Raw genomic sequence first — 20,095 nt, forward strand, 5'->3', positions numbered from 1 at the left:
CGCTACGGCGGCTATCAACGTAAGCCACAATTTGGCTAAATACGGCAGGTCTACTTGTTCAACCGTTCTGCGCTGTAACACTCACCACCGTTCGAACTCTCCAACGTTCACTATGCGGCTTGCATGCTAGGACACTGAAGGATGTCTCCAGAGTGTTTTTTTTTTACCATTCCTTTCGTTTGGATAATGGCTCAATATGATGACATGAATGCGACCCAATACCGTTGGCATCGTCCATCCCATCCGACTGTCTACACTCAAGGTAGGAAAGGAGGTGGTTCATCACCGGTGGCCCCAGACCTTAAGACTCAGAGTCTGCAAAGTCGTACATCTCTCCCAGAGTACCAAAGCCGATTTCTCCACCATGCCATCCCCCAAGTCTCCATGGTCGCCCGATGCAGCACGGACACTTTATTCAGACTGGTTAGGACAAACCAAAACGCACCAGTACAGGCGTACCTGCGCGATCTATCGACGTTCGTCGTAATCAAAGCAGGGTTGATCGACGGCGTTAGCGCTGCAGGCTCAGTGATGTTTTGAGGATTGTGCCAGACGACATATGGATTGGGCAGAGGCACAGTAAGGACGGTGGGCAGCACGAGAATGAATAAGTAGTTCAGAGCAAGCATCTTCAGCGAAGGGTGAGAGGTTCAAGGCGATGATTCAACAAGGGCTAGCAGAGATATTGTCAGTACGCCTGACAAAGCTAGCATATGTTGGATACGCACCACACAGTACCCAAATAATGTAAGAAGTATGAAGAAGGAAGACACAAAGGAAGAGAAATGGCCAGATGGGATACCCGTGGGGTGCTATAAGAACTGCAGCCATTGACAGCCATGTCGTACTTGCTCGCACACCTGCCAACTGGCCATGTCAACGATTGTAACCGTGCATCTTCCTAAGGTCAAATTTGGAACAAGCTGAGGACTGAAGCGGTGTGGGCCGCGATGGAGCAGCGAATGAGACACGAGCAGTCAGTACTAGTCAGTCTTCACTGCTATGTACCGGGAGGCCAACCCATGCCGAAGAGCTCCGATGCAAAGCGATGATGGTACGATCAGTGCGCACCAGCAATAGGCGAAACTGGTCAGTGTGCACTGAGTGCACAGTGGAGATGCGCCGACAGCCACATCAGTATGCCTTAAAGTCGACCTGAGTCTTGCACCGGGCGGGCGATTGAAGGGAGCAGCCATTTTACATCCCCTCGACGTAGCTGTTTCCTGGAGTCAAAGGCGCACTCGCATCGTCAGGCTTGATTATTCCGAACAATTGTACAGCCGCGATGTCATTGTGAGACAATCAGGACATCAGCAAGTATAGAAGAGAGATGAACAGTCCGCAGCTAACTCACCCTTCGCACGGCACGCAGCCCAAGTACTTTGAGCTGTCTCATCGGGTGTCATAGATGAGGCTGCTTGGGCTTGGCTGCAGTGTCCACCGATGAGCATAACGCCCCCATCCAATGCATCACAATCTTAGCAAGGACAGTTGGACAAATCCATGCAGATGCGACCCGTAACTCTGATGAGCGAAATAAGGCGGATGGAACCGATGCATAGCGGTGAGTAGGTCTTAGGGTGGTCGTAGTCAGGAAGAGACGAGCGTGAGACTGCCTTCCCGCCACCGATCTGCCACGCCACCAGCGCGCCCGCCTTCAGCTTCAGCTCACGACCACGTCCTGCCCCTGAGGCCCCTCGCAGCCTCCCTACTCCCCTGCTCTCATGACTACTTCCTTTCGACGACCGTCGCGTAGGTCAGGCTTTCCTTTGCTCTGGCTCGCCGCGGTCCTCCTGCTGCTCTGCCAGCCAACACACGCCATCAAGTTTGCTGTACAAGCCGCCCGCTTTCCTGCAGCGAAATGCATATGGAACGCAGCACATCCAGGCGCACTTGTAATCGTAACAGCGAACATCGGGCCCGGGGAACATCAGCGGGTGGACATTGAGATCCTCGATCGGGTGCACAGCGGAATGTATACCTCAGCAAGAAGAATATCAGCGGCGAGAAACGTTTCGCCATCACCGCACATTCAGACGAAGACGTGGGGGTCTGCTTCCGCAACTATTTGGATCCTGGCAAGCAAGGTACGTCGTATGTGTTTGTCCGGCGCTCCGCGCGCTGATTCAGAGTCGGCCATCCTCAGGCGGTCCTGTGGAGGCGAAGCCGCGCTCGAGGGTGATAGACTTGGACATTGACATTGGCGCGGATGCTGTGGATTACAAGTACGTGATATAATTGTCATGAAGTCACCGAAACATGACCCCTGACGGCCCATCAGTGCCATAGCGAACCAGGAGTCTTTGTCCGGGCTGGAGACGGAGATGCGAAAGCTCGAGGGGGTCGTAAAAGAGATTGTCGACGAGATGGACTACCTCAAGTCACGAGAGGAGCGTTTCCAAACGACGAATAGTGCGTCTTGTCCGGTTCGTGCGGGCTGCTACTCACTTCGCGGTGTCGCGGCAGTGTCGACGAATACTCGCGTGCAGAACTTTGCGTGGTTCACCCTGTTCTCTCTGGTCGCATTGGGACTCTGGCAAATCTTCCACTTACGGGCGTTCTTCAAGCGGAAATATCTCATAGATTGAGTTGGGGCTTGTGTTGTACCGACTACTAATGCATTACGCTGCTGAAACCTGGCTAGTATGCGACTCATGGACACCACTTCTCCGAGCCTGTGGACATTGTGGTAATTTGTTGCCACGACGTAGGTGTTATCCGAGCTGAGGACCACCGTCGCGGCGAATGAGATGCGGTATGAATGGCATGAGGGGGGCACGAGGACACCTCATGTATTGTTGCTCACCTAGACCAGTACTGCGGATCTCCCAGCGAGTACTCGCTGGATCAGCATGTACTGGCAAGGGCTTCGATTCGCGCCACAAGTCGGTTCGTACGTTGGAAATAGCTGACTTCTTGATCTTCACCTGCACATATAACGAGCCTGCTCACCACACAGCCTCACAGCTCCCTCTAGCCCGTCATGTCCACCGGTACGTGGTACGAACTCATGATAGGGCCAGTAGCTGAATGATATGCTAGATTGGCCGATCGTAGTGCAAGACGTTCCTGGCAAGGGCAAGGGCGTCATAGCCACCCGTCCTATCACTGCGGGTGAACTTGTCCTCCTCGAGGCGCCTCTTTTCACTCTTCCTTCCGAGTACGATAACTCTGCCGTACTAGCAAAATTGGTTGCTCTGACGGGGAGTGAGCAGAGGGAGTTCTTCTCCCACAGCAATTGCCATCGGGGTCGTCTCCCACCTCCAGTCGGTATATATGGAACGAACGCACTGCCCTGTGGCGCCCAGGATGAAATCACTGGAGCGGTTGCCGAACGGGCTGGCTTTTCTTGACGGGCTCGAGGTTCAACTCCTCATGTGTTCCGAACGTAGACAACTTCTGGGAAGACACGTTGCACAAGATCAGCTTCCGCGCGCTGAAGGACGTCGCGGAAGGCGAAGAACTGTGTATCTGCTATACCGAGCCTTCTTGCACGTGAAGCGAGGCAGCTCAGTCGAAAATTGGCTTTGGTTTGAGTGCATGTGTCCTGCGTGCACCCTCCCGGCAAGGAGCAGGGGACAGCGACAAGCGACGAGAGAACATAGGACGTCTTTACCATGAGATCGGCCATGCGGTAACAATCCGTCTATGGGCTTGAGAAGGTGGGGTAATTTCTTCTTGTCAGCAGGACTGATACATAATGCAGGTGAAGCTGGGGATTCAGCTACTCAAGGAAGAGGGTTTACTGGAGCGTGCAGGAGCCAGCTTCTACTACGACGCCTTTCAATTCTGCGCCAGTGAGTGTTATGATGCACTTTGGTGATACGTCTTGAAACCAGCGCTCCACAATGCAGGCTGTTCGGACAAGCGAAATGCAAAGCAATGGGTCAAGAAAGCTTTGGAAGTAGAAACGCTCGGGCGAGGGCCCGACACGCCGACTGCGAAGCAGTACAAGGGGTATCTGGAGGATCCGAGCAGACACAGGTCTTTCGGTCTTCGACCAAGACAGACCTTAACTGGGCCAGTTGTTTGACGTCAAGCTGATTATGTGCGTGCCATGACCCAACCCTTATTTGGGAGTCTTGTTGACTTGCCGTCGCTGCCTAGGTCGTATGTTGTACGCAGGATTGGAATATCTGACTGAGATAGCCTCTCTAATGCTTGCGTTCTGTATTGCCAATTTACTCAGTACATGACTACCATTCCCGAAGCGATCCGTCCTCTCCCGTCCAAACCGCGTTGATCCATGGTTTCTCACCGCTGTACCGTTCCGCGTATTCGCGCACGAGGCTCTCGTTGATCTCAATGCCCAAGCCTGGTCCTGTTCAGCATAATGAGTACATGCTCTGATAAGCATTTCAACGTGCAACTGTGAAGGCCTACGTGCCTTGGAGGGCTTCGACATATCCACCTTTGATGGCGAACACGGATGGGTCGACGAGGTAGGTGAGGAGATCTGCACCTTCGTTATAGTGCATCTGACATAGGAAACCAATAGGTCAGTTCGCGAGGGAAGGTCACACAAGTCACAACGTACCTGTAGACTCAGTTCCTGAATGCAGACTAAAATGAACACAAGACGTCAGCGAAAGGTGCTCTTAGTATGCATATACGAAACGTACAGTTGGGCGCAGCGATATCGACCTGTATGCATGCAGCGAGGGCGATTGGGCCAAGCGGACAATGCGGCGCGAGGGCGACATCGTACGTCTCAGTCAGAGACGCTATCCGGTGCAATTCGCTGATACCGCCACAGTGCGCAACCTACAAGATGGCTCAGTCCGAATCCATCCAAGCGAACGAGCAACCTACGTCTGGCTGCGCGATATCGATCGCACGGGCTTCGAGGTACGGTCGGAAATCGCTACGGGAGTACAGACGCTCGCCCAGAGCGATGGGGTGGACACCTGCTTGGAGAGGTCCGCGATCTCCAACGGCTGTGTCGCGAGAAGAGGCTCTACGGGCATGCTCATTCAGACGAAGTCAACGCATTGGCAAGATGAACCTCACCTTCAATGAAGAGCGGCTGCAGAGGTTCCAGGAGCCTAGCGAGCTGTTTCGCCATGCCCTTGTGGACACGGCCGTGGAAATCCACACCAACGTCCAACCCTAGGGCTCTGACATCCCTGACTCGCGAGACTGTCTCTTGTAGCTGTTCCGGTGAGTCGATCCAGCCAATCGCCTCTGAAACCAATAGGTAGTCAGAGTGGAACGCGAATGACTTGTCAGTGTGGATGCACTGACCCGTTCCGTTCATCTTGACAGCGGTGAACCCTTGCTCTTTGCGGCCTTTCGCACCTTCGACGACCGCACTTGGCTTGTCGCCTCCGATCCACCCGTAGACCTTAAGGCGATCCCGCACTTTGCCCCCGAGTAACTGCCAAACCGGCACCCCGAGTCGCTTGCCCTTGATATCCCATAGTGCTATATCGAGCCCGGATGTTGCAGACTGCGATGGCGATCATTCTCGGTGATGGCTGCGTTTGTCCAGAAGGTTGCCTACCATGAGCACCGGCCCACCTCTGTAGAACCTGGCCCGATAGCAATGTTGCCATATGTCTTGAATTCTGTCTGCATCCCATCCGATGAACCTCCGGATGATGTCTTGGTATGCTCCCTCGATTGCTTCTGTATGTCCCTCGAGAGTGCCTTCTCCCCAACCAACCGTACCATCCTGGGTCTCAACTCGCACGAAGAGCCAGCGAGGAGGCACGCGGAAAATCTCACAAACATGCAATCATTAGTCGGTCGTCCACAGCCGGATGGATGACCTACATACTTCGATCTTCGTGATAGTACTCGCCATCAAGGTGTTAGAGATGCCTCAGTATCGTTGCAGTATCCGCATGGTCCCCGCATGGTTATATATACCTCTCGTGGAGCATTGCATGCCGGATGAACGGTTGGATGTCCCGGTCAGCTGCACTTCCACTGTCGCTACACGCGGCCCGCGCACCGTTCACGGCTCTCAAGACGGAGTTCCGTGTATGGTCTTGAGGTCAACACGGCAATATTGATGTTCCTTCTGTGTCGTCTGGAGTACTATGTGACCGGGCGTATGTTTTGCTTTGAGTCAGAGTACACCATGGTTCACCAGTACTACCGCGACACCGACATGATCGATACCAATCCGACGCTCGATTCAAAATACAAACGATGCGTGTCATTGGAGAACAAAGGGAGGAATATGCCTACCGGTGTGGTCGAACCGTCGTGCAGTGAGACTCGAGACTCGTTGCTGCGTCGGTGTTGTAGTCGATCTTCAGCCTCAGACACTGCATTGTCCGAATTTCATGCCCATGATTAACTCAGAATCCCGCGGCGATGTGTAAGCTTGGTCGAGACGGATTAAGGCGCGACACTTAGAGCTGGATAGATGCTACAGCGCTGCATAAATTGCACGTACCCTACAGATGCACACCGCCTTCGTACGACAAGAGAAGACCCCCACATTGGGCTCATATGGTTGGGCTGCACATAGATGGGTCAATAAACGGCACTAGCGAGAGGAAGAAGGAAAGCTAGCCGAATCTATAACCATTGACCCATATGTCCGCGTCGCAACAGGAGCCTGCATAGACGTGTGGGAAAGGCATACATCAGATCATGCAGAACGGAAGCATAGCAGACGATAGATGACAGGATACATGCAGGAAGGGACGCCTTCCGGCGTGAAGAAACCACAAAACCAAGTCGCGACCCTACCCTCGGTGCAGAGGACGTAAGTCAAAGACTATTTTGGCAAATTATTGAGACCATACGAAGACTTTGGGTTTGCCTCCGTCATTTTAGCTGCCTCCGATATTCGCGCTCCCCTTCCTCGTCCTAACGACCTTGTTGCGCAACGCCTTTTCTTTCAGCTCGCTTTCTCTTCGTTCCAGTTCCGCCTGATCAGGCATATCCTGTACCGACCGATGAGCGAGAGTTGCCGGTGGAGAGACCATAAGACATACTTGATCCTCTTCCTCCTCCCTAGTCTTCCTCTTCTCGGCAGCAGCCTGTCCCTTGATCTTGAGTTCGCCAGACTTTTCGTCTACGTCCATCGTGTCAGTTCTGCCTTTTATAGGCCTGTCTCCCCAAATGTCCGGAGTGGGGCCCCTACTCCTGCTCAGCGTCCTGCTACGGCTGCGAGTGGGACTCCGTCTCTGCTCCCGCGATCGATCCACACCGCGCATTGGGGGCGGCGGCCGATCCAGCGAGCGACTTCGGCCTCGTACGCTCCTTCTGGGTGGCGGGCTGCGCGAGCGACTCACACTTCGACTCGGGCTTCGTCGTCTCCTGAAACCACCGCGATACGGCGGGCTCCGGGAGCGGGAACGCGAGCGCGGTGGTGGGGAGACGCGGCGCCTCCGTGCTGGGGGACTGCGGGAATCCCTTTCCCTGATACGCCTATCACGATCTCGCGGCGGAGGGATGTTGGAGGGCGTCCGTGGACGACGGCGAGGTGGCGGGCTGCGTGATAATGAACGGCGGGGTGGCGGCGAGCGGACGCGGCGGGGAGGCGGAGAACGAGAGGGTGACCGGCCGCGAGGGGGTGACCGGAGGCGCCGTGCTGGAGGTGTCCGTGAACGAGATCGTGAACTCCGCGCGCTGACTGGTGTATGTGAGGGAGACCTCCGACGGCGCGGTGGCGGCGAGCGGGGTGGTGGCGTCCGCGATATGGAACGTCGGCGGCCAGGGCGCTGTAGTCAGACGCGTCACAGAACTAGACATAACAATAATGGTGCAGGAGACTCACACCACCACCACCACCACCACCACCACCACCACCACCACCACGTCCGCCCCAACCACTGTCGCGTGGTCTACCACCGCGGTCATCATCAAACCCTCGTCCTCCCCGTCCTCTGCCCCTGCCACGCCCTCTGCCGCCACCGCGTGCCTCACGTTCATTCTCGCGGATGTTGTCGAGACGTGCCCGTCTGTCCCTCTCATCTAACGCGCGTGTGTCCCCCATCCTGGCCTGGCGCATCTCCGCCTTCTTTTCCTCTACGAAGGATTGTGGTACACCGGCAGGCGACTCTTGAGCTTCAATGAGGAGTTTCCAAAGAGAAGACATGAATTCGACGGTGTGGTTGGTGAGAAATCCTGTCAGGTTGATCTGCATCCTCCTGGGATCTGGTGTCTGCACGTCTCTCGGTAAGCTAGCCACACAGATGGTCAACGGTATGGCACGCACAGGTTGACTGTTATCTTCCAGAAGACCCATCGCGTATTCGACGACTACCTCGTCCTCGAAGCCCACCAATTCAACGATCTTCTTAACAACCCATGGGCGGATGACTGATAAGTTGACCTTGCGCATATCGACCTATACGACCGCAGGTGTCAGCGGATTCAAGAAGTCTCCAGGACTATAACGAGCCAACCTTCTTCTCAAATTCAGAGGGAAACTTCATCGACTTGAGAAGCTTCAGTTCCTTGTCAGAAAACCTGCGGTCCTGGTCTGCGGATGTTCCCTTGAAGAAGCCTGGATGTGCATTGTTCACGACAATGAAAGATCTGCATTGAATGCAAATACTCACCAGCATCTGCCATCGTCGTAGATTTCTACAGTGACAGTGAAGTTGAAGGTGGCGAACTGCCAATGACGGTGTCGCTGGAGAGGAATTCTGACGAGGATTTGCGCTCTAAGACCCGATAACCTAGAGCATGTGATACCCGACTCGGAAACTAACTAAAATATGTGTCAAGAACATCGCATAATCCTCAATATTTCACCCTTCGTTCCGTCCACAACGTTAACGGTCTATCCTCTTGTATATGTACCATGCTCAACCCATCCAAGAATGAGAAAGGAGGAACACATATGAAGGGTGCTTCCCGCTCAGACTATGGTCATTAGTCATTCACGGAAAGAGGCCAAGAAGACATGTACATTGCAGTGAGTGAGTGTCACTGCACAAAAGACTTCAACGGTGCAGTGATCCTAAAAGCAGTAACATCAGAATGAACTGTGCATGCGACGAAACAAAAGTGCACGCAACGAGACAGAAACTTGCCTTCTCACTGAACGAGAAGGACACATACATGCATGTAACTTCTCCGGAGATTCAATTTGAGGGAAGCACTCCCCGTCTTCAAGTGGTAGGTCAGTGACCTTATCGTCGATGATGCACGTTGTTCATTGACTCTTCATATCATAGTGTCGGCCCTTGAATTGACTGTATAGGACCAGGTTCTAGACGTGACGCACGGTGCTGATTGACGGTGTTCGGCCCCGCGAAGGAGGGCGCCCTTTCATCCCCGTTGCTGGAGCCGAATTCACAGAATGAACCGGACTCAGTCCTCCGTGTTATCTGACGTCGTTCGGCTGGACAAGGACCTGGCCAGAGCGCCGGCGTCGACACCAGTGTTTTTCTCATCGAGCCTTTGGATGGGTATATGCGCGCAGATATCACGCGGGAGGGCAAATGGCAGACAATTGCTACCTGATGCATCGCATTGCATAGAACACAGGAACGAACAAGACGCAAAGAGCGATGTGATCACCTTTTCGGCGGATTTTAGCATGCAGATGGCTACGGCGTCAGAGTTGCCAAAGCACCTGGTCTTATCAGGCACGCGCAAGAGTGCAGCCTGTCTCAACAACGATGATGACTTCCTCCCAGTCCCTACAGAGCAACACCCTTACTTCAATGCTCTCCGCAACTTTCCGCCCTCCGCTCTCTCTGCCTCCTCTCCGCTTGCCGTGCGTTTTTCTCCTCTTCGTCTCGATCAGCACCCTTACCTCTCGTCCTGCGCACAGACTCAGGCGAAGAGAATTACTCCGTTAGCGGTCGTGGAGTAGAATGTCGCGCACAATCAGCGTGCACCGCCCAGCGAACGTGCAGCGCCCCGCGAGTGGCGCTCGCCTCGTCATGGACACGAATGCGTCGGCCCTGCCATCCAGGCGCAGTCACCCTCCCCCTTCCAGCCCCGGCGCAGAGCTCGAGACGCCCAAAGTCCCTGTCTACTATGTCAGCGGGGTCCAGGACAAAGACAAGGGGCTCGTCGCCATTCAGCCCCTTCCGAGAGGCACTGTCTTCCTCGAAGAGCGCCCGTTGTTCACGCAGGACCCGGGATGCACGAACTCGAACGTCCTATCTGCCCTCGCGGGCTGCACGCGCGACGAGCAGCGCGAGTACTTCACGCTATCCAACGCGTACAAGAGCGGCGGGAAGGTCCTCCCTGCGCTCGCGATCTTCCAGACCAACTCTTTTGCGTGTGACGACTCCCCGCAGACGGCCCCTTCGAAGCAACGACGCGGCATCTTCCTCACCGCCTCGCGTATCAACCACTCGTGCACGCCCAACGTCGGACGCATATGGGACTCTGGCCAACAAGCGCTTGTCTTCCGCACCCTGCATCCCGTGCAGGCGGGCGAGGAGCTCTGCATGAACTACGTGGATGTGCTCGGGACACGGGAAGAACGCAATGCGCACTTGGCAGACTACTTTGGGTTCCAATGCGCATGCGCGGTTTGCGCGTTGCTGGGCGAGGAGCTCGCGCAGAGCGATCAGCGGAGGGCGACTGTACGGCGACTGTATGACGAGGTCAGCATGTGCTTGAAGGAGCCTACACTGGGCATACGGAAGGTCAGCTCATGACCATGCGCGACTTGGATGTTGGCTCATTATATGCCGGTTCGTGTAGGCAAAATTGGCGCTCCGGCTTCTTCAAGAAGAGAGGCTTGCGCTGTACGAAGCAACGTTTTGCTTCGATGCCTTCCAGCTATGCGTCCTGGTAAGTATGACGTCAGGTCTGTTGCACCATCCCGTCTCGTTCATACGTGTATGCGTCATAGGTCTCAGACTTTGGTAACGCGAAGGCTTGGGCGCGAAAGGCATGGCATGCATCCTGCGCCTCTTCTGGGCTTGACGGTCCCGCCGCGCGAACATTCAAGATGTACTGGGCCAACCCGGGAGCCCATCGTCTTGCCGGGACACTGCCACGTATGGTGTTGAGCGGGCCCGATTAGCTCCAGAACGCTCGGACCAATGTACGATCTCCTCTTCTTCCTCATGAATAATGCTAATGCCCTTGCACAGAATCGTTTCGTTTATCTTTCCTTGGGTCTCACCGGGTCGATGTCAAGCTGCATGGCGTCCGTAACTTGGCCAGTGCGTCGTGCGTGCAGAGGGGTTCCTGCTTGGCCTTCATTGTACAGCCTTACTAATACTGTAGCATCTCTGTCATAACCCGCCCTGCTCGGGCTTGTTGTGACCCTCCCGAATGGGTGAATACTCTGTCCACAGGCACTGTGCCTCGTATATTCGTTGTTTCTTGTGCTTTTCAGACGGGCTGACTAAGGGGTGGCTGAAGCGCCCCTTCCAAGCTCAGGTCGCCGAGGGTCGCCGGTGACTCAAGCTGCTAACTTAGTGATCGAGATGTACTGAATGTACATACTCTGGGGTAAGTACTCCAACAGTCAAAGGCAGTGCAACACGGATCACAGCACGAGGTGCACATATCAGCATTGCGCACATTCGCAGATTTTGTCGTCCTATTCGCCATATTCTCAGTGCGATCGTCATCAGGCTAGTCTCGCGTAATAGCTAGGTGCGTTCCAACTAAGTTAGTATGCTAGAAGATGTCTCTCTCCAGATTGACCTCAACTCTAGCTCCTACGACGTCGGAAATGCGCATGCATTTAGTCTGGGTGTACGTCTGGTGTACGTAGGCACGTACTGCGGGGCGCTTGCATTTAGACTTGCGCCTGCGAGTTATTCCTGGACGCTGAGCGTCTTGGCGATTCTCGACCACGGATCTACAGGCGCCCTCCAGTACGCCCATGGTCGGGCGCTACGGAGTCACGATGGCCTATTCGTCAGCGATCCTGGGCTTCCTGTAGCTCCGCACACGGGCGCGTGTCGTTTCACGGTTCTCCGAGAACGCAAGGTTCCATGATGGTGTTCTCGTCGCCAGACACGCCTTAGCTCCTAACCACCACGTTCGAGTCATTGATCTCCTGTCTATGACTCTGTGCCCCTGAAACACCCTCGTACTTATGCTCCGTGTGCCCGTTCAGACATTGACACGAACTGACGATCACCATGTCCACCACGGCGTCCTCCAGCGCGTCATCCGCAACGCAGACGGGCAATATCGGCGGCGCCTCGCAGCCCCCGAGCGGCCAGCTACCGTTCAGCTTTCTCATGACATTCATCGCCGTGTTCCTCTTCATCGTCGGGTGCGGCTTTGGGACGCGTCGGCTGTCGATCGAGCTGCGGCGCACAATAGGGCACGCGACGGGCCGGTGCAGCGCTCTACCTCCGACGCCAGAGCTGTGGGACATCGTTCCGCGGACATGCCACGAAGCCATGGGCAAGTTCTGCGAATTTCTGGTGAGCATCGGTGCGCGCTCGCTGCCAAGTCGGTCTTGTGAATACTGACCGTACTGTCCTCGAAGCCACTCTCCGTCTCATATGTCCGCGAGGAGAAATGTGACCCGTCGGAGCCGTCAACATCGCCAATACCGCAGATTCACTTCCCGGAGGTCCCGACGGGGCTGCGAATATTGGAATTCGTCCCCTTCGTGTCGCTATTCATCGCCTATCGTACGCTACGCCGGATGCGGGAGGTACAAGCCGCTGCGGCCGCCGGAACATTCAATCACTCTTCTACGGTGCCAGAGATTCCATCTCCACCGGTCCGCGCGGTGAAGGTCGCCGTGCTTGTAGCCATGCCTTCTCCACGCCGCCCAAATTACCGACATTCATACAACAGCAGCTACTCGAAAGATGCCGCGGACTACGCAATACCGTCACTGACGTACTCTTCACGCCCTACCGGGGTCGGCGAGGAGCGGCGGAAAAGCAGCCTGAGCACAGGCAAGGAGCGCGATAGCGGATACCCTGAGAGCGTGTCGGACGAGGACGCGGCGTCAAGGGAGCTCGTATTAGGCGTGGTACAGGTTCCATGGGACACGGGTGAGGTAGAACTCTCATGAGCACACGACATAGACATGATACCCAGACTCCATATACTGCTCGCGGGACGGTCACACGACAGCCCTATTGCTTATTCGTGTACTTGTAGCTTGGTGCTTGCTTGCTGGGAAGCCTCCTCTTCTGTTCAGTCGGTGTACTGCGTAGGACAAGATGCCGCTCAGCAAATCTAGCACGGGTAGTGGTGACGACCGGACGGCGGCTCGCCCATGGATAAGGTCAGTCATGAGCCTGCATCCGGGCTTCCTCTACCTGAATTATTGACGGATACTACGTACGTAGGCGGCTCGCTGACTGTGGATGGAGGTAAGTCTATCTTCGAATTATATAACGGCGTCTCATTCGCGCTGAGGTTCACATCGCAGAATGTCAGTTTGCGAGCTGCTCGGTTTCTACCGCTCTGTGCTAGTCTGCAGTGGCAGACTCTAAACGACCTCTGCACGGTCCGCGCGCGGAACGCTCAATGCTCGACATGATGTGAGCTTCAAAGCTTTAACGTCTTCGACCGCGCGATATTTGGCCCTTTGTTACCATTGGAGGGACGTTGCACGCTTGACACCATACTCCGACTCACTTGTTAACCTCCTGCCCGATCACCGATGCTGTAACGCTCCGTCCGCGGACCGCTGACTGCATCGAGCAATCCCTTCCTACTGTCCGAGTCATCGGTACGACGACATTGAAGATCTCACCAGGGTCGCCTGCTGTCGCCCATGTTTCTGATCTTGATTCACTGCGAGACCCACCAGGAGACATATATGGGCTTGTGCACCGGTATCGGCGTTGATACCATAGTCTGGGACCGGGATTTGGACAGCTCGACACGCTGCCGCTGACGTGTGGGGGCACGAGTGCGCTTGTAGGTCCATTCAGTCATTGGAACGGCACGAAGATTAAAGGCATTGTCTACGTCTGCTTGCCAGGGAGACTAGATCTGGACCGAGAATTATTCTACACTACTACTGACATACTGCATCTGCTACTACATATATACTTACTAGGCTGCTTATGCAGACTGAGACTCATCATGATGCAGGCGCACGTCGACTATTCGGCGTCCATCGTTTCCTCGTAGCTGAGCTACCACCATGAGGGGCCAGGGAGATCAGGCACGAAATCGAGTAACGGGGTCACGATGACTCACCTCGTCCGATCCATGATGAGCGGTCTGGCTCACACTAACAGAGCAACCTACTCAGAAAAATTTGGATGTGTGGTTCAAGATGACAGTAGGATGCGCGGACAATTCCACCGGCTTCGGTGACCCAATATGTACCAATAGGCAGCGGGACATGCACTGGTACAAATGCAGATGCATCAGATAGAATATGCAGGGAGACCTACAGGACAGCTAGACAGCGAGGAATACAAATGTGACAGAAATACAACTCCATAGGAGTATCTCAAGCTTCACCACGTTCAATCTACAAAGAACAATGTGAGAAAGAGGTCTGTGAGATAACCGGGGCCAGCCTCCCGTTTTGCACGTCCCACTGGACCTCCTGCGGCCTCCATGAGCCACGCGTCCTGTCACGTTTGACCGCGTCTTGTCACACCAAGTGACAACTCGTGTCATGCACGTGTCCTGTGCCGCCCTCGATCGCGAGCCAGTGCGCTCAGAGCGCTCCGAAAGTCCCACCGCCATTTCTGAAGTTTGATTCTGCGAGCTTTTTGGATTTGCAACGAAAGAATATAGAGATTCGACACCCTGGACGGTTAATGTCACGTTCAACGGCGAGGGTGGGTCTTTTTGCATCTTTGGCAACACGCTTAAGCTCATGGGAACCAGCTGCTATTGCCCCAGTCCTTGGGTGGTCGATGTTTAGAGTCAACGTACGCAGCACGACGTCGAGGGCACATACCGAGCCTACCGTATATCCGCCTGGCACTAGCAAGTCCAGCTTTCCCTTCTCATCCACTCTTACCAGCACTCACCGTCCCCACCCCCTCCCCACCCTCCTCCCCGCTTCCACACACGCCGGCACGCTGACGCCACCAACCCCCGCGCCAACCACCTCCGCCGCCTCCCCCCACCGCTCCCTCACCGCACCCCGCATCTCCGCCATCCTTGCCACATGCCCCGGCGTCAGCGTCGGTATGCACGCCTCGTGCGTCGTCGCGCGTACTAACAACGGCTCGGGGAGGCGCGCACCGAGGTGTCGCGCGAGCTCGGGCAGGAGCCGGCGGACGAACGCCGGGTCCGGTGCGTCCTCACCTTTGGTACGGGAAGGCGGCGCGGCACGCCCGGGGGTGTAGTGCGGCCCGCCAAGCATGACGGTCACTTTGGTTATGTCGGGGCTGGCGTCCTGCGTGGGCAGCGCGCACGAGTCGAACACTGTGCCCAGGATCCCGAGCCCCTCTCCGTCATCGGTGTAGTCGGACACGGGACGCGGGACCAAGTAACCGAAGCCAGGCGGGTGGATGGACGTCGGCGGCCCGGGGAAGACGAGGTTCACAACGGTGACGGAGGAGGCGGGATTGGCGGTAAGGTGGGGGAGGGGAGGGAGGGCGGAGGATGGGGAGGGCGTGCGGATGAGGGTGTCGAGCGCTGGCAGGGGGAGGGCGGAGACGAGGTGTGAGGGGGTGAGGCTTGTGCCGGACGCTGTTTCTATCTGCATAGCGGGATGAGTTTGTTATGAGCAGGCGTCGTGAGATCCGACTGACCTCGAAACCAACGCCATCCTCTCCCTTGGCCAAGCTCAGTGCGCCATTGCCCGTCACAATCCTCACATTCTCGCTCCCCGCGAGACGCTTCTCCAGTGCGTCCACCAGTTCACTCATACCCTCTTTAAACGAATACACGCTCACGCCCTTCATCAGCACCTCCACCTCACCCAACTCATACGCCTCCTCCTTTGTCGCAACTTTCCCCCTTGCAAACGCAGCCGCGACCATACCCCGAATAGCACTGCCCCGGCCAGCCTTTTCATACTCGAGCATCTGCGGAAAAGCCGCACGCATGCTAAGCTCACGCGCATCCGCGGCATATATCCCGTGCACGAGCGCGCTCCCGAACGTCCGCGCGAATGCCTCGCCAAAGTGACGCGTAAGGAACGCGTCGACTGACACATCTCCCTCTCCCAGTGGCTCCTTTGCGTCGGCGAAGCGGGGCGCGAGGGAGAAGACGTCCTTCACGATAGCTGAAACAAAGGTGCGTGCGAGGGGGGAGGAGAGCAGGGAGGAGAGGGAGGAGGGTATGCGGAGCAGCCCTGACGTGCCGGGAAGGTGCAGGAAGCGGCTGTGTGCTGCGGGGGCGGTGCGTGGGACGGTGAGCAGTGAGGAAGTGAGGTTGAGGAGGTGGACCTGGAGTGGGCGTCAGTGGTATCACGACGAACGTTGACATCAGGGAGCACGCAGGCAGCATGAGTACTCTTATGGTGATCGGTGGGCTGCTACAGCTAATTCCATATCGCTAGACCCCGAGTGCAGAAGTGAGCACAGGCGAAGCATGTCGATCTTGGTATCTCCGGGTGCTCCCGTCAGGATTTTACCATACCGAGGAATGTCGAGGGCGAGCGAGACCGGCAGAGGTGCGGAACGCTCGATGAGAAGGTCAGACATAGGCTTGACAACCCGCCTGCGCACACTTTTTCGGGAAGGGATCTAGCAATATAGAATCAGCTGCAAAGAGTGCTCATCTAGAAAGCGCTGCATGTCCGAGCGAGCAGCAGGAATGTAGCATGCTCTGAAAAGACTGCGATAAATTATAAAAGGACATGACGCTGTTCTCTTGCACTCTAACGAAGAACAAGAAAGTAATGTCACGTCTCTTTGCTCGCGCCAACATCCTCCACGACATCCCTTATTCAAAACCCGCATATACCACGTCGAAACGACATGAACTCACCAGTTCTAGGACGGCCAGCCCACCCGGTCTCAACGTCCTGGGCCCCGCCTCCAGTAGCACTCTCGCGCTTTCTGCAGCTCCTCCCGCGGAGGGCACGCGTACGTCTACGCGTTCACTCATCACCCAACCTCCCAATCTGTTTTGCTTCTCGAGCAAGGTAATTCGCGACTTGGGAAAGCGCCGCGAAAGGTGGAAGGCGGACGAGAGCCCTGTCAAGCCACCTCCGAGGATGGCGACATGCGTGGGGGGCATTAGTGTATTTCCTAGGCTTTGTGCAAGGACTTCAGAGCGATCAGGTGCCTGCAGGACATCGTGTAGTACGCTCCCGGAGCGTGATCTGGACAGAGGAAGAGGTTTGCCGGATGTCGCAGTGATGGACAGACGATGCAGCTGTCCCGTTCATCTGAGGACACGCGTGCTGCGAACCGGTTCGCTTCACAAAACGCGTCCCAGGCGCCCAACAGGCGCCCGCGACGCGTCGAATGGTACGATGCGCGCTCTAGCGCCCGATCCCGCTAGCGACCCCCGACTATTTCTCAGCCAGCGGGTGTTGGCATCCGACTACTTTCAGCCCTGCCATGGCCTCCTCGAAGTCAACAGCACGAACAGCGCAGCCCGAGGGTGGTGCACTGCCATGGGTGACGAAATGGCTGGTGCGGATGGCATGGCTCACAGCGGTGTGGGCAGTATGCAAGGGCTTGGACGCAATCAAGGTGAGTGCTACTTGAGGACAAACTCCAACCTGTCGTTCCATCTCTCGTGGGCAACAGCGACCGCTGCGTGCTTCTCACTAGTGGGCCTCAATGGGGGCGGTGCACCGGGGTGGATACTGGCGTATCAGTCGACACGTCGTCTGTTGCCGCTGAGGTGCGGGGCTAAGAACCCCCTGCCGTCTACTGTTCACTTCTATGATCGCCAACGTTCAGGCAACGCGTTCGGCCACACAATGCGGAACTCGGTGCTGAAGTGCTGAAGCCCTGCGTCTGACCTCGTGTACGCATCGTCGCACCAAGTCGTCCATGGTATACCCTCTTCGTGCCCCTCGCGGCCCACAGCCTACTGAATCATCAGCTTTACTATGCCTTCGATCTTGTTGCAACCCTCCTTTGTTCTCACAAGCTCACTGCCTGTATCTGGTGGTCCGTTTGCGATTCACTAGACACCGCATGCTAACATTCTGACCCCAAGGACCGCTGGTACGTGCTCGACCCGACAAGCCTGCACGAGCTCGCCCAGGCAGCGATCGCTTCCGCGCCCGAGCCCAACGACATCAACTCTATGATCAATCACATTGTGACCAACCTCACCGCGACGTACCCGGACTCCCAGATCGCGCTCAATACGAACGCGTCCGAGTGGGTACTCAGCAATGCGGGCGGCGCCATGGGCGCGATGTACATCATCCACGCGAGCGTGACGGAGTACCTGATCGTGTTCGGGACGCCGCTGGGCACGGAGGGCCATACGGGCATGCACACCGCGGACGACTACTTCAACATCCTCGTCGGCGAGCAGTGGGCGTTCGCCCCGCCGACGCTCGAGATGGAGCGCTACCCTGCCGGCAGTGTGCACCACCTCCCGCGCGGGTACGTTAAGCAGTACAAGATGCACGAAGGCTGCTACGCGCTTGAGTATGCTCGAGGTGTGTAGTGCGCGCGTGGGCGGAGCTTAGAGGCTGACTTGAGCATGCAGGATGGATCCCACTCATGCTGCCGTTCGGCCTCGCCGACGTCTTCACGTCGACGTTGGATGTGTGGTCGTTGTACCACACCGTCCGCATCACCGCGCGCGAGATGCTACGAAACGCACTCGTGGGGAAGATCTAGACGCGGAAAAGTAACCTATATGCGCAGGCATCTACGTTGACAGTAATATACCATACAGAAGTTCATCCGCTCTCCCGACATTGTGCGCTTCGCTCATCCTGAGTCTCGAGAGACGAATTACGACACACGGATCAGCTGGTGGGTCAACTGAGAAGGTTCATCGAGGCCTGCAACAATCCTGTCCATATCGACCTCGCCGGCAGAGCGCTCCTGCCCGGTCTCAGCCAGAATTGACGTCAGCGTGTACATATAAACCGGCCCTTCACCGGCCCAACGACGCATCTCACCCATCTTCTCCCACCACTTGAGCATCAAAGCATCTACCCCCTCGTGCTCGCTCCTCCAAGTCAGAGTTCGCCCATTCGCAGCCATGTCTCCTCCAGAGAAGAAACCCAAGACGGGCGGATACAAGCTCTACTACGTACGAGGCCTACGAAGTGCCCCACGCCTGTACTGACCTCACGCACAGTGGGGCGGGATTCCAGGGCGCGGTGAGTACATCCGGCTCGCGTTCGAGTACGCGGGCGAGTCCTACAGCGAGAACAACGCCCCGAAGACGCTCCTCCCCACAATCACCGACCCCGCCAAGGTCGGCCACCCGCCGCACTTTGCGCCGCCCGTGCTCGAGCTCCCCTCGGGCCGCTATCTCTCGCAGACGCCCGCGATCCTCAACTACCTCGCGCCAAAATTCAAGCTGGCGGGAGAGAAAGGGAGCAGGGTCGCGGACGCGTGCTTGAGCGAGGAGGAGAGGGAGCAGGCGGAGGAAGAGAGGGCCGTGGTGAACCAGCTCACGCTGACGGCGCTGGACTTGAGCAACGAGGTGCGTTGCGCGCTGTGCGCGATGGAGCTCAAGCTGATGATGGGCAGGCGCACGACGTGCACCACCCTCTCGCAGGCTCAAAGTACTACGACGAGCAGAAGGACGCAGCGTTCGTGCGTGCGGAGGACTTCCGCAAACTCAGGATCCCCAAATTCCTGGCGCACTTCCAGAGCGTGCTCGCGAGCAACCCCGCCACGGACGCGGGCGCGAAGACGTACCTCGTCGGCAAGCAGACCACCACCGCGGACCTCGTGCTCTTCCACGTACGTCTGCCCTCCTCCCTCCAATGCTGGTGCTGACGTTTGATGCGCGCCGTGCAGGTCCTCGACGGACTGTTGTTCGCGTTCCCGAAGCGGATGGACGCGGTGAAGGAGGGCGGCGAGTACGCGGACGTGTTCGCGCTGTATGAGCGCGTGAAGGGCGAGAAGGGCATCAAGGAGTACATCGCGAGCGGGCGCAGGCAGCCGTTCAGCATGGGCCTGTACAGGCACTATGAGGAGCTGGATTCAGACCAGTAAGTAGCAAAGGGCAAGGCCGTTGAGCAAGTTTGTACCGGGACTAGCATGGATGAGCAATGTAAAATAGACTTGAAATAGACAAACAGTTTGGTCCAGTGTAGGAAGTATCTCAGGTCTTGACGGCGGCCGCTCCGACTCTGCCGTCGTCTCCAAGC

At 56.5% G+C, this 20,095-nt stretch overlaps 12 protein-coding genes across 12 annotated transcripts; 7 read left to right on the plus strand and 5 right to left on the minus strand.

The window, feature by feature from the left end:
- Positions 1-187: 187 nt before the first annotated feature.
- Positions 188-833, minus strand: B0H18DRAFT_673422 (uncharacterized protein). The gene is made up of 3 exons (XM_048039099.1): positions 729-833; positions 460-673; positions 188-409 (listed from the first exon to the last, which is right to left on the minus strand). The coding sequence occupies exons 2-3, from the start codon at positions 627-629 to the stop codon at positions 283-285; spliced, it is 297 nt and encodes a 98-aa protein (XP_047897613.1). The 5' UTR covers positions 630-673; positions 729-833; the 3' UTR covers positions 188-282.
- An 891-nt stretch (positions 834-1,724) lies between these two features.
- B0H18DRAFT_1208293 (emp24/gp25L/p24 family/GOLD-domain-containing protein) lies at positions 1,725-2,588 on the plus strand (the record flags this gene model as incomplete). Its single annotated transcript, XM_048036264.1, has 5 exons — positions 1,725-1,901; positions 1,970-2,087; positions 2,147-2,225; positions 2,282-2,412; positions 2,467-2,588. The coding sequence occupies 5 exons, from the start codon at positions 1,725-1,727 to the stop codon at positions 2,586-2,588; spliced, it is 627 nt and encodes a 208-aa protein (XP_047897614.1).
- Positions 2,589-2,983: 395 nt separating this feature from the next.
- Positions 2,984-3,499, plus strand: B0H18DRAFT_1115620 (uncharacterized protein; the record flags this gene model as incomplete). The annotated part of the gene is made up of 3 exons (XM_048033290.1): positions 2,984-2,993; positions 3,043-3,207; positions 3,393-3,499. 3 exons carry the CDS (start codon positions 2,984-2,986, stop codon positions 3,497-3,499), a joined length of 282 nt encoding a protein of 93 aa, XP_047897615.1.
- A 189-nt stretch (positions 3,500-3,688) lies between these two features.
- B0H18DRAFT_984938 (uncharacterized protein) lies at positions 3,689-4,142 on the plus strand. The gene is made up of 3 exons (XM_048044703.1): positions 3,689-3,797; positions 3,855-4,048; positions 4,108-4,142. The coding sequence occupies exons 1-2, from the start codon at positions 3,701-3,703 to the stop codon at positions 4,031-4,033; spliced, it is 276 nt and encodes a 91-aa protein (XP_047897616.1). The 5' UTR covers positions 3,689-3,700; the 3' UTR covers positions 4,034-4,048; positions 4,108-4,142.
- Positions 4,143-4,196: 54 nt separating this feature from the next.
- B0H18DRAFT_1083175 (enolase C-terminal domain-like protein) lies at positions 4,197-5,806 on the minus strand (the record flags this gene model as incomplete). The annotated part of the gene is made up of 9 exons (XM_048031631.1): positions 4,197-4,321; positions 4,388-4,478; positions 4,582-4,764; positions 4,813-4,881; positions 4,908-4,957; positions 5,011-5,184; positions 5,245-5,449; positions 5,504-5,722; positions 5,780-5,806. The coding sequence occupies 9 exons, from the start codon at positions 5,804-5,806 to the stop codon at positions 4,197-4,199; spliced, it is 1,143 nt and encodes a 380-aa protein (XP_047897617.1).
- Positions 5,807-6,399: 593 nt separating this feature from the next.
- On the minus strand, positions 6,400-7,053 carry B0H18DRAFT_984941 (uncharacterized protein). Its single transcript, XM_048044704.1, has 2 exons — positions 6,527-7,053; positions 6,400-6,471 (listed from the first exon to the last, which is right to left on the minus strand). Exon 1 carries the CDS (start codon positions 7,041-7,043, stop codon positions 6,789-6,791), a length of 255 nt encoding a protein of 84 aa, XP_047897618.1. The 5' UTR covers positions 7,044-7,053; the 3' UTR covers positions 6,400-6,471; positions 6,527-6,788.
- Positions 7,054-7,392: 339 nt separating this feature from the next.
- Positions 7,393-8,538, minus strand: B0H18DRAFT_1115623 (PWI domain-containing protein; the record flags this gene model as incomplete). The annotated part of the gene is made up of 5 exons (XM_048033291.1): positions 7,393-7,682; positions 7,741-8,125; positions 8,180-8,311; positions 8,370-8,470; positions 8,526-8,538. The coding sequence occupies 5 exons, from the start codon at positions 8,536-8,538 to the stop codon at positions 7,393-7,395; spliced, it is 921 nt and encodes a 306-aa protein (XP_047897619.1).
- Positions 8,539-9,860: 1,322 nt separating this feature from the next.
- B0H18DRAFT_871018 (uncharacterized protein) lies at positions 9,861-10,960 on the plus strand (the record flags this gene model as incomplete). Its single annotated transcript, XM_048040138.1, has 3 exons — positions 9,861-10,577; positions 10,636-10,725; positions 10,787-10,960. 3 exons carry the CDS (start codon positions 9,861-9,863, stop codon positions 10,958-10,960), a joined length of 981 nt encoding a protein of 326 aa, XP_047897620.1.
- A 1,075-nt stretch (positions 10,961-12,035) lies between these two features.
- B0H18DRAFT_952131 (uncharacterized protein) lies at positions 12,036-12,931 on the plus strand (the record flags this gene model as incomplete). The annotated part of the gene is made up of 2 exons (XM_048042080.1): positions 12,036-12,326; positions 12,392-12,931. The coding sequence occupies 2 exons, from the start codon at positions 12,036-12,038 to the stop codon at positions 12,929-12,931; spliced, it is 831 nt and encodes a 276-aa protein (XP_047897621.1).
- Positions 12,932-15,536: 2,605 nt separating this feature from the next.
- B0H18DRAFT_984951 (uncharacterized protein) lies at positions 15,537-17,172 on the minus strand. The gene is made up of 3 exons (XM_048044705.1): positions 16,777-17,172; positions 15,750-16,232; positions 15,537-15,688 (listed from the first exon to the last, which is right to left on the minus strand). The coding sequence occupies exons 1-3, from the start codon at positions 17,026-17,028 to the stop codon at positions 15,656-15,658; spliced, it is 768 nt and encodes a 255-aa protein (XP_047897622.1). The 5' UTR covers positions 17,029-17,172; the 3' UTR covers positions 15,537-15,655.
- A 128-nt stretch (positions 17,173-17,300) lies between these two features.
- B0H18DRAFT_984955 (C-8 sterol isomerase) lies at positions 17,301-18,835 on the plus strand. Its single transcript, XM_048044706.1, has 3 exons — positions 17,301-17,489; positions 17,965-18,418; positions 18,469-18,835. The coding sequence occupies exons 1-3, from the start codon at positions 17,355-17,357 to the stop codon at positions 18,600-18,602; spliced, it is 723 nt and encodes a 240-aa protein (XP_047897623.1). The 5' UTR covers positions 17,301-17,354; the 3' UTR covers positions 18,603-18,835.
- Positions 18,836-20,040, plus strand: B0H18DRAFT_984958 (glutathione S-transferase C-terminal-like protein). The gene is made up of 4 exons (XM_048044707.1): positions 18,836-19,023; positions 19,072-19,422; positions 19,470-19,685; positions 19,743-20,040. The coding sequence occupies exons 1-4, from the start codon at positions 18,973-18,975 to the stop codon at positions 19,938-19,940; spliced, it is 816 nt and encodes a 271-aa protein (XP_047897624.1). The 5' UTR covers positions 18,836-18,972; the 3' UTR covers positions 19,941-20,040.
- Positions 20,041-20,095: the final 55 nt, after the last annotated feature.

Source organism: Fomitopsis serialis, assembly GCF_022376445.1.
Source record: "Fomitopsis serialis strain Sig1Antser10 chromosome Unknown B0H18scaffold_9, whole genome shotgun sequence".
NCBI classification, from domain to species: Eukaryota; Fungi; Basidiomycota; class Agaricomycetes; order Polyporales; family Fomitopsidaceae; genus Fomitopsis; species Fomitopsis serialis.